The sequence below is a fragment of the Lissotriton helveticus genome, chromosome 7, assembly GCF_964261635.1.
Source record: "Lissotriton helveticus chromosome 7, aLisHel1.1, whole genome shotgun sequence".
Taxonomy (NCBI): Eukaryota; Metazoa; Chordata; class Amphibia; order Caudata; family Salamandridae; genus Lissotriton; species Lissotriton helveticus.
Window position 1 is genome coordinate 598,494,705 of NC_136068.1, and position 12,311 is coordinate 598,507,015.

Genomic DNA, 12,311 nt, shown 5'->3' on the forward strand with positions numbered 1-12,311 from the left:
AGGAGTAATCACTTTTGGCAGGAATTTAGGATTGGGTCTAAGAACCACTTTGTTAGGGTGTATCTGAAAAAATGGTTCTTCTATTGTAAATGCTTGTATTTCACTAACTGTTCTGAGAGAGGTGATGGCAACAAGGAAGGCAGTTTTCCATGTTAGGAATTGCAGTTCCCACTTGTGTGAAGGCTCAAAAGGGGGACCCATAAGTCTTGTAAGGACCACGATTAGGTTCCATACTGGTGCAGGTGGTAACCTAGGTGGGCTTATTCGTTTTAATCCTTACATAAATGCTTTTATTGCAGGTACACTAAAGAGAGATAGATGCTGTATGTTTTGTAAATAGGCTGCAATTGCTGCTAGATGCAGGCATATGGAAGAATAAGCCAAGTTGGACCTTTGTAGGTGTAGAAGGTAGCAAATAATATTTTGGATGGAAACATCCACTGGATCAATGTGATTGTTGTTACAGTATATTGCAAATCTTTTCCACTTAGCAGCATAACATGCTCTAGTGGTGGGTCTTCTAGCTTCTTTAATTATGTTCATACAGTCTGATGGTAAGTTTAAGTAGCCAAACTCTAAGACCTCAGGAGCCAAATCGCCAAATTCAGTTGGTTTGGTTCTGGGTGCCTTATTTCTCCATGGTTCTGTGTTAACAGGGATGGCGTGAGCCGTAATTTCTGATGTGGAACCAGTGAGAGATCTAGTAGCGCGGTGAACCACGGCTGACGTGCCCATGTGGGGGCCACTAGTATTAGTTTGAGAGACTGTTGTCTGAGCTTGCGTACTACTAGTGGAATGAGTGGGAGAGGCGAAAAAGCATACGTAAATCTGCCTGACCAGTTCATCCATATCGCATTTCCCTCTGATCGTGGGTGTGGAAACCTGGCGGCGAAGGTTGGGCATTTTACGTTTTTGTGGGTGGCAAACAGATCTATTTGTGGATGCCCCCACTTTTGGCAGAATGGTTGGAGAACTTGTGGGTGCAATTCCCATTCGTGAATCTGTTGTGACAGACGACTCAACAGATCTGCTATCTGATTGTGAATTCCTGGAAGGTGTTCTACAGTCAGGTGTATGTTTTGAGGGATGGCCCATCTCCAAATGTTCTGTGCAAGCTGGGACAGTTGCAGAGCGTGTCCCCCCCTGTTTTTGTATATAATACATAGCTTGTCATATTGTCCGTCCGGATTAGAACAGCTTTGTTTTGTACTTGTACTTGAAAAGTTTTGAGTGCTAGGAAAATCGCTAGCAACTCTAAATGATTGATGTCGAACAGTTTTTGTTGGCTGTTCCATTGGCCTTGTGTGGTATAATGCAAGAGATGGGCTCCCCATCATGTGAGGGATGCATCTGTCGTGAGCACTATTTGTGGGACAGGGTCTAGGAACGGCCGTCCCTTTGTCAAGTTTTTGGTGTTCCACCATTGCAGAGAGCGATATGTACGGCTGTCCACCAACACCAGGTATGTGAGCTGACCTTGAGCCTGATTTCACTGTTGTGCTAGATATTCTTGTAGTGGGCGCATTTGCAGTCTTGCGTGAGGAACTAAGAAGATGCAAGACGCCATCATGCCTATTAGTTTCATGAACACTCTGGCTTGCAGAGAGTGTTGGCATTGAAAAAGGGAGACTAAGTTCTGAATGCTTTGAATCCTGGCTTGACTGAGATACGCTAGAGCTGCTGATGTGTCTATGGTAGCTCCTAGATATTGGTGAACGTGTGAAGGCTCTAGGTGCGACTTGGTGTAGTTTATTGTAAACCCTAAGTCGTGTAATGTTTGAATCGTTTGTTTTGTGTGTTGTACACACTAGTTGAACGATCTTGCTTTTAAGAGCCAGTCGTCGAGGTAAGGGAAGACATGTATCTGTTGTCTTCTGAGATGTGCTGCTACTACTGCTAAGCACTTGGTAAACACTTGTGGTGCTGTTGTGACCCCGCATGGAAGGACTTTGAACTGATAGTGTTGTCCTTGTATGACAAATCTTAGATACTTCCTGTGCGCAGGATGTATAGGAACATGAAAATAGGCGTCCTTTAGGTCTAGTGTTGAAAGAAAATCTCCCTGTTCTAGTAATGGGAGTACTTGTTGTAAAGTGATCATGTGAAAATGATCTGATTGTATGTAGTGGATGAGGGCCTGAGGTCGAGAATTGGTCTTAATGTCCCGTCCTTCTTGGGTATTAGGAAGTACAGGGAGTAGACTCCTGTTCCTTGTTCCTGTAAAGGGACCACTTGAATAGCATCTTTTTCTAGAAGTGCTAGAACTTCCTGTTGAAGCAGAGTTATGTGTTCTGTGGACATTGGACGCTGCCTGGGTGGTATGTTTGGGGGGGTTGCTGTGAGTTCTAGGCAGTAGCCATGTTGGATAATATGTCTTACCCACCTGTCTGTTGTGATGGAATTCCAGACAGGTAGGAACTGTGATAGTCTGCCCCCCACAGGAGTGGAATGCTGTAGGGGAGGCAGAGGGAAGTCACTGTTTGGGAGTGGAAGAGGAGCGGGTGTTATTACCTCTACCTCTTCCCTTATTGTTGTTGCATCTGTATCCTCCTCTAAAGTAGCCTTTATTAGAGGAAATTTGTGTGTGTGTCTTAAAAGATGATGTGTTATCTGCGCCAGTCTACTTGGAGCCTCCTCTATAAGAGGAGTGGCGAAAATAACTTCTAGTCTGGGTGGATTGTAATGCACCCATAGACTTAGCAGTGTACGTGTCCTTCTTCATCTTTTCTAGTGTGTTATCTACTTCCGGCCCGAACAACTGGTTCTGATTGAAGGGCTGGTTCAGGATGGTAGTTTGTACTTCTGGTTTGAAACCTGAAATGCGTAACCATGCATGACGTCTGAGAATAACAGTAGTGTTAACTGCTCTGGATGCTGTGTCAGCTACATCTAGGGCGCATTTAATTGAGGCATTAGATATCAATTTGCCTTCTTGTAAGAGCTCTGCTGCCTGATCTTTGTATTGATCTGGTAGGTGTTCCATTAATTTTTCTAGTTGGTCGTAGTGAGCCCTGTTGTAGCGTGAGAGTAAGGCTTGTGTGTTAGCTATGCGCCATATGTTTGTTGCTTGCGCAGCAATCCGTTTCCCTGACGCATCAATAATTTTTGATTCTTTGTCAGGCGGGGTGTGTCACCAGAAGTTTGGGAATTGGCTCTTTTACGTGCATTTGACACTACCAAAGAGTCTAATGGCAGATGTCCCTTAATGTAGACTGGATCAGCTGGTGCTGGGCTATACTTTTTCTCTATTCTGGGATTTAGCACCCTACACCGTACTGGATCTTTAAAAATCTCTGGAGCATGTTTAATGACCCCTTTGATCATAGGTAATATTAGAGTAGACCTTTGTGACTGCACAAAAGTGTCTAATAAGAAATCCTCCTCAATGGCATCAGAGTGCATTGAAACTCCATGGTAAAGTGCAGCTCTGTTTAATAGATGATTAAACTCAATACTATCCTCTGGAGGGAAGGGTTTTGTTGGGTGGTACTGAGGATCAGGGATGTCTGGTGCATTATTTGGTGGGAAAATATATGCATCGTCATCTTTGGGATATTCTGGGTTGACATCTTCATCCTCATCTAAAGGGTATGTATGTGGCTCTGGTACATCATCCCCCCCCCTAAGTCATACTCTTCGTCAGTGTGGTGTGATGATGCAGGAGATGTTATAGGTTCAATATATGGAGTGATAGGAGAGGAAGAAGGTGAAGGAGAGGAAGGGTGCATTGAAGAAGTTGCACAATCCTTTTTGGCAGGAACCACAGTTGGAAGTGGTGTGTCTGCTGGTCTTTTTTTTTTTATAAGGAATTGCTTCCACATGTCCAGTTTTTGGATTAATATAGACTTTTTCTGTCTAGGATCTGGTCTAAACAGCTCTTCCTCTTCTATAATCTTCTTCGGCGTCGATTTTTTCGGTGCCGATAGGGGTTGCCTAGTGTTTTTTGCCTTAGGAGGAGTGATTGAGTCTTGTGGCAATTTCTTCGTTGCCGAAGGTGGTTTAGGCTGGTCTGTATCAGGCCTTGGAGTCTTTGGTACCGCTATTGAAGATTTTGGCGTGGAGACAGGTTTTGTTGGGCCTGCAGCGCCGGAATCTAGCTTCCCTTCTTTATTTTTGGAACCGGATGGTTTCAGAGTCGAAGCTTTCGGGTCCGTTACGGTTCCTGGCTTCGGCACCGATGTGTCTTTTGGTTGGGGTGCCGAAGGGTGTTTGGGCACTGAAGGGCGTTTTGGCTTCGGTGCCGAAGAGTCCTTCAGTGTCGAAGGATGTTTCGGTGCCAATGGAGGAGGTGGATTTGGCACATGTGTTTTTTTCGGTGCCGAGGCACCGGAAGGCTTAGTCTTTTTCCTCGGAGCCAAGCCCGAAGGCGGGGCGTCGGAGGGTAAATTTCGGTCTCGACTGGGCCCCATGGGTGGAGTGCTGACCGTTGCCTTTGGTTTGAGCAGTGTCTGTTGTGCAGGGGCAGAGGTAATCACGGGTTGTCGAGATGGAATCGAATCGTCTGAGTCCTCTGCTCCCGATATGATCTGGAGATCAGGCGAGCCTTCCTCGGCGACGAGTGGAGCCTCGTCCTCGGAGATATCTTCGAGTGGGTTGTCTTCCTCGGAGACGTCTTCTTCGACGATCTCCTCCTCAAAGATGGCCTCCGGTGCTGGCACTGATCTCATCTCGACGGGCCCTCCGATCCCGAATGGTCTTCTTCGATCGGAAGGAGGCACAGGCTGTGCAGGTCGACTTGTCGTGTTCTGGCGATAGACAGAGGTTGTAAACCTCGTGATGGTCGCTATGAGGGAATTTTGCTCGACATACCGGGCATCTCTTGAATGGAGTTCTGTCCATGAGGCGTAGGCCGTACGGCACCGATAGGCCCAACGGCCCGCGTCAACGCACCGGGATGTAGCTGGTGATGTCGAAAAGTTATCGTGACTACAAAGACTTCTTACAAGAAGACAACAACCTGCTATCATCCGAGCCCAACACCAGGTGGCGATCTATTGCTAAGTGTACAATCTGCAGCTCATAGGCCTCGAACAAGGCCTTTATCTTAGATAAAAGGCCACTGAGCTACTGGGTCAATGAGAGGATGAGGTTTTCAGAGTGGTGAAAGCGTCTACAATTCACATACCAAATGTTGTTACACCTGAAAGAGATTCTCCGCCAATAATGAATTGGTCTGGCGGAACATTCACTTCAAACGGCTAATAATATTTTCTATATAGTGAAAAGTAAATAGACAAACATATCAAGATTATCTAATAAAACATACTGAATAAAACAATATGTAATATATTCAACAACCCAATAAAGTTGTACATATCCTTGCAAAAACAATGCCTACAAAGACATCTACCTGTCTTCCTAAGGTAGTCAATCTTGTATAATCAGTTTTGCTGATGTTACATGAGATAGTCAAGAACCAAAGTTTGTTGAAAATCAGACCTCAGTAACAAGACTGGTTGCAAATTTGAAAAACAAATAATTCTGTTTTACAATGCAAACAAGAAGTAGGTTGTGTCGCTTCTGCAATGCCAATTTTGTCACTAATTAAAATATTGCATCTAAACACAATACACAAACAAAAACAAAATATTATAACCATTTATGCAAACAGAATGACTTACAGCATTAGCAAATTATCATATTTATAGTCAAAATATTTCTTGTAGCAATATACAGAATTCAAAGCAAAAGCCATACATTTTACAACCCAAGCAACGGTTTTGGCAGTCTTGACACTGCATAAAAAGTGGCCTTCCCACAGAAGCAAAATCTGAATCAAGAATTCTCTACACCTTTTTGCACAAGCGACAGTTATTTAGTGCATTTACAGATCCACACGAATCCAACAAGCCGAATAGCTATGAACTTATTTCTTGCTGCCGTTGTCATGGGAATAGTAAATATGCTAGGTCTGAGACTAATGGTATTATATCATTGGTTTCACTCCTCGCAAATTCAAACATTTTTTAAAACGTATAAAATTTAACATCATTATAAAACATCCTAGGTAGAGTATGGAATTTCGCATTTTAAGGATTGGGTGAATTAAGTATTGTACGTCCCTTATCAATTTTTAAAGCACATCTGCAGTCCGATAATATTTCCCTACTAGACTCCTGAAAAGCTACAATGCACAATGAAGTACAGATCACTGGGGGTCCAGTGATGCTGAGAATTCTTTACAAAAATGGAATTATTCCAAACATAAGTGTCCTTACCCATCCTCGATTTAAGAGAACATTGTGTGTCAGTATCAGAGGTTTAAAATATACACCTATTATATAATTAACATATATTACATATCATAGATCAACGTCATACTGAGCAATCATGAAAGATATCTGAGAGATGGATTTTCAAAAGTGGTATGTGTTGTAACAGGTTGAGGAAGTGGAACTAGAATTACCCATTCATGCAAGATACAAAAGCAGCCAGAGACTTGAAACGTTTGATGATTGTAGTTGCATTCTGGAAGCCTTGCTTACTAGTATCGTAGATAGCAAACCCCAATGATTGCCATATCTTTAATTTTTAAGATTCAGTGCATAGAATCCCCCTCACCCCCAGTTATCCAGTTAGGAGTAAATCCTAACTGGATACCCACATGTGATACTTGCATTTCCACTCCACACAAGGCAATCTGGAGGTATTGCTATGAGATGTCTAAAAGAACTTGGCCTAAAACAATACTTCTAGAGACAATACATGAAAAATCAACTAGTGACTTTACATAAAGTTATTTTGGGCACAGAAAGACTGTATTAAATGTCCTTTAAGGACCCATTTAGTTCACATTTTTTATGAAAGTACAGCTGTCTGCACCTGTTCGGCAAGATACGGCATTAAGGTCACTTCAAGACATGGACTTTTTTACAAAATAGAAAATATTCACAACGTAGTTATAACAAAAAGGCCATTAGTCAAAAATGAACAACCTAAATAAGAGGTAGGTTCAAAACTGCTACATTTCAGGGTCAGAAAGTTTCAGCCATTACTTGACCTGGACTTACTTTCATTTTACAGAAAGTGCCATTGGGTCTCCTTGCTCGTTTAATGGGTGGAGAAACCTTATCTTCAGAGTACTGTAAAATACGTTTGCTTGGCTTCCTGTGGCGCTTCTTCTCAAAATGTGCTGCAAAACAACAGATACAATCTTTAGAGAACTGTGACGGGAGTGAGGCTGGCAAAACATTATTTAAGAAAGTAAGCCACTAGGAATCTATAAAAACAAGCATTTACAATGCAACGGTCTCGCAAAAGTTAGAGCTATTGGCATTGTAAATGACAATTTTTTTATTTATGTGTTGGTTTTGAAAACAGATAAATAAATGACAGTCATTTACAATGCCAATAGCTTAATCTCTCGCAAATGCGAGACCTATTGCATTTGCACCCACATGCACACAGAGCCACACACACAGAGCCACACACAGAGCCACACACACACACACACACACAGAGCCACACACACACAGAGCCACACACACACACACAGAGCCACACACACACACTCAGAGCCACACACACACACTCAGAGCCACACACACACACTCAGAGCCACACACACACACTCAGAGCCACACACACACTCAGAGCCACACACACTCAGAGCCACACACACACACACTCAGAGCCACACACACACAGAGCCATGCACACACACAGAGCCACGCACACACACTCAGAGCCACACACACACACTCAGAGCCACACACACACACACTCAGAGCCACACACACACACTCAGAGCCACACACACACACACTAAGAGCCACACACACACAGAGCCATGCACACACACAGAGCCACGCACACACACAGAGCCATGCACACACACAGAGCCATGCACACACACAGAGCCATACACACACACACAGCCACACACAGAGCCACACACACACACACACAGCCACAGACACACAGACACACACACACACAGCCACACACAGAGCCACACACACATACACAGAGCCCCAGAGCATAATTCCAAGAGCCAATGTAGTTTAAAAATTGCTTGTGAATAGGCATCCGGGGCACCGTGGAGGCACTGACAGCTCATTTGCTACCATGCGCCCAGGGGTCCATCACTGGGTGCGGAGGTAAACACCCTGCTCCACGAGGCTGCCAGAGACCTAAAAAAAGCCCCACTACTCCCAGGCCTGCCCTTCCTGTCACACACTGAATTTTTTTTAAAGCATTTTAGCAGATTATGTTACAATGAGGTGTGCGGGAGGGGAGGACACTTTTTTGGTAAATGAGTGCTCGGCTTAAAAGGGAATGAAGAACCTTTGGCCATAGATTGGTCATGACCTATATCTGAAAATCTATGAAGCTGATAGATGTTGCTTGTAGATAACTCCATGTCACTGAAATACATGATGTTTAATGAACGGAGTGCATTCTGGGAGCAGTAGTCTTCATTGGGGTATGAATAAACTTGGACTAAACGTGCCGAATATTGTCAGAGCATACAGGAAGCAGTCAACAAGGAAAAAGAAAGAAACTGCAACAGGTAAAGGCATCCTAAGAGCAGCTTAGCAGAAAACCACACTTCTCCCAGGCTCCGACCCCCTCTCCTCTCATGCAAAGGCTACCTTTTACTAATATGAGCGTGTCCTTCAAATGGAACCCATCTGGGGGGCTTGGGCATGGTCATTGTTTGGTTGTCTGGGTTCAGAATGAAATGTCATCTTGTAATTTGCTCACAGTAGCACTCTAGCTCGTTGCTGCAGGCTGTGGTTAATCTTATTCTATATGAAGCCCTCACATGCACATTGCCATGTTGGATGGTGTTTGCCTGCACATACCAGCAATGCCTCGGTCTCCAGCTGTGGTTACAGAGAAATTACAAGTAGCACACTTGGTTCTCCAATGTAATGATAAACAAGAACTTCATCTTTGCCAATGCAGCATGAACCATTTTCTAACCATAAGACAAGGTTTTCACTCGGGTGCCTCACTGCTGACTCACTCATGGGATGAGCTGAATACAGAGATACTGCAGTGTACAGATTCTCAAGACCAGGTAAGTCTCTTCTTTAGATACAAGTAGAATTGATACCAAGTGGCCTCATCAAGCCAGGCACGATGAGCCAGCCCTTGCTTTTTTACACACTTTACATGCTGCGGCATATATGCCTGTGCTCCTACCACATGTTGTAGAATGCAGTGCACTATTTGCTGAAAGGCCATCATTGGTTGATGGTGTCACCTACGACGCGGATACATTTGGACAGAAACGTGGAACTACTTACTGTATTTATTGGCATCTGGAAACATGACTGCGTAATCACAGTACCTTTTGTATCAAGCTGTAGCGATTACGTGGGGGACAAGGAAAGGAAGGGGATTCTCAGCGTGTCTCATGTCTGTCAGAAGACGTAGTATCCGCAAACCGCCACCGGAGGGAGCCTGGCGTATGCGGAACTACAGTTCCCAGAGGCGCAGAGAGAACGGACCCGGAAGCGCTGTGTCGACAAAACCCTTCCGAGGTAGCGGCTCTGAGCTTGTCAATCCGGATCTACTTTGAATGAGCCACGGAGCCATCTCGCGTTTCCCTCGAGAAATTCCAGGTACTTTAATCATTATCCCCGGCCTCGTCTGTTGCTGCCCATGGAGATAGAGCTACAGAGACTACATCTACTTCCAAGTATTCGTGTGAGTACCCGCACCATATAAGACGGGTTGTCTCACACTCCGTGACGTTTGTGAGACCCGCGCAGGAGCGCGTTGTCGTCTCCGTCACTGGAGTGTTTTCTTGCGTAACTTATTTCTGTTTGACCTTACGGCGAACACATACGTTCCTTTGGACCCTTCAGTACCGGTACCGGTACATGTTGTAAGAATAGGCGCCTTCACACACGGAGTGTGGTGTTCCCATTATTTCCTTGCTGATTTTGCCTTTTATTATTTGCTTGCTGATTTTGCCTTTTATTCTTACCTTGCTGATTTTGCCTTTTATTCTTACCTTGCTGATTTTGCCTTTTGTTCTTACCTTGCTGATTTTGCCTTTTGTTCTTACCTTGCTGATTTTGAGAATTGCCTTGAATCCCCACTGCTTACTCTGGAACAATTTGGATTTAACCCAGAAGAAACTTTTCTGAGTTCGAAACCTACCACAGCAGTTAGTATCTTGATGAGGAAATGTTTATTTATCTAACTCCTGTGAGCTTAGCGAGTCCCTAACCAATGGTTTCTTGTTCTTTCCTCATCTGCAGTACTACTGGGGGTTCTGAGAGACCAGCGTGAGTGTGGGTGGACGAAAACTGAACATACGTCCAGAAGTGTATTGGACAGCCTTTATTCTTTTATCCACTTCCCTTTTCCCCAGGGGGCATAAATACATAGCTGTGTTTTGTTTTGCACTGTGTGTTGTGCGTTCTGGAGAAGAGGGGGGAATCACTTCTATCCATCGTTCCTGCTGACATCTCTCAGAGGTTAGTGGTACATAGCCATTGACATCGTGACACAAGCAACACTGCCAAGCACACGCAGACGTTGAACTAACACCCCACCAATCATTCTAATGATCATGCAGCAGGAAACACATGACAATATCTTAAGGACTTGTCTGGGCAAAGGGCATGTTCAACTTTTACGTGTTTCTCTACTTTGCAAAGTCATTTTCTGTCACCAGAAGGGCATGCCGGGGGACTTTCACAGTCCCTAGAGGATGGGTGCAGCTGCAAACGTCAAATTCGTGCAGTCAAAACCAAGGTACGTACATATTCAAAGCAATTTAAAAAAAAGGTGCTTGTGGATTAATGCAACGCTGCAAATCTGATAACATGACCAACATTTGACCAACTTCACCCACAGTGAAGACAGACACTAATAAGAAAAGGAACCCTTTTTCACCTGAGGCAGCCTATGCACTCTTTCATTCTGGGGTTGAATTGTGTATTTGCAGTCTGTTATTGTATTTAAACCAACAAATAGGAGAGTCATGATTGTCAATACATGCTTCTACATTCGGATCATACATTTCCTATAAGTATTACATTTGGATTGCAAACCTGCTGTAAAGCACCTCGCCCTTTACGATGGTCAGCGGAATAGGAATAGGCAGACCCCCTTCCTTCTCTCACCCAGGCAGAAAAACTAAAGCCAGCAGGGAATTGCTCTGTGATGTCACAGCCAGGAGTGCCTGACAGAGAAATCTCAAAACGTACAGGTATGCTGCGAACCCATATGACCCCCTCCGCCCCACCTCCTCCCCTGTCCTATCAGCAACAGGAAGCGATCTAAAGAACCGGATTTAAAACACATCAGCTTTACTCACATCTGTACGCTCGGGTCAACTCGAAGGGACAGGAGCACAAGTCCGTTCACAGATCAAACAGAATGAGCCTGCAGTCAGTTGGGGCCAAATACAGCATAAATTCTCAACAGCAAGCACTGCACTCTGACCCCAGCACATGCATAGAGCCCTATGGAGCAGAATACCATTCTTCAATACCACCCCAAATGATCTAACTTTAGAATCAATTTCTAAATCAAAAGCTGTGGCGCCCAATGAAATACGGTATGAACGACCGCCTTTTAACTCCCCACGTGACAATAACGTATAAAAGGAAAGTACAGTAGAATTAAAAAAACAGCCGTGGGCGCGATTTACAAATGTCATCTTAATTTTACTCTACAGCTGTGAGGGTCTCCACTCACTCTGAGAGAACGGTGTGAGGGCAGGCACTGTCTGCAGATGTGTCCCAGTGTTTGTGGCATGGAGTGCTTGGAAGGGCTCTTCTGGCCGCTTTGCATTAACCCTTTGAGCTCGGCCTAGCAGAGAGATGAAGGTACTCCCAGAACATCAAACACCCAGATGCAAGAGGGAAGGGAAGGGCAGCTAGAGGGGAATAAAGAAAGGAACAGAGAGGCAGAAAGATGCAAAGGGGAGAGACACCTACAGCTGGAGAGAGAGAGAGAGCTCTCAGACCTTCACAGAGCCCCTCAGAGGCTGCAAAGAAGAAATGAACTGAAACCACCGTAGAGGCAGGAAAGGATTTTACCGAAATAAACTTGCAGGGTCATCCTTTGCACCACGATGTGCCAGTAACTACCGAGTACAGCCTCGCCCGCCTTAAAGAGGATTCTCCGGGCTCCTCGGGGCGGGGAGAAAAGCAGCTTGATGTGGGGTTATGTGAAGGCCTCATATTACCGAGATCCGCTACAAGGCACCTTGGCTTCAGCTCTCACTCCTAGAGTGAGCTCAGCGATGGCGGGCTAGGCCAGAACGAGGGGGGGGGGGGGGTTAGGCAAGCAACGCAGCTCAGTCTCCCAATTCACTTGCTAGTGCGGTGCCTCCGGGTGTC

At 44.8% G+C, this 12,311-nt stretch overlaps 1 protein-coding gene across 7 annotated transcripts in view; it reads right to left on the bottom strand.

Moving 5' to 3' along the window:
- Positions 1-12,311, bottom strand: part of NSD1 (nuclear receptor binding SET domain protein 1) — a 1,209,044-nt gene that overhangs the window by 809,893 nt on the left and 386,840 nt on the right. For all 7 annotated transcript variants that reach the window (XM_078652779.1, XM_078652777.1, XM_078652781.1 and 4 more), the window contains one exon: positions 7,011-7,132. In XM_078652779.1, coding sequence (XP_078508905.1) covers positions 7,011-7,132 — 122 coding nt within the window. The remainder of the gene's footprint in view (positions 1-7,010; positions 7,133-12,311) is intronic.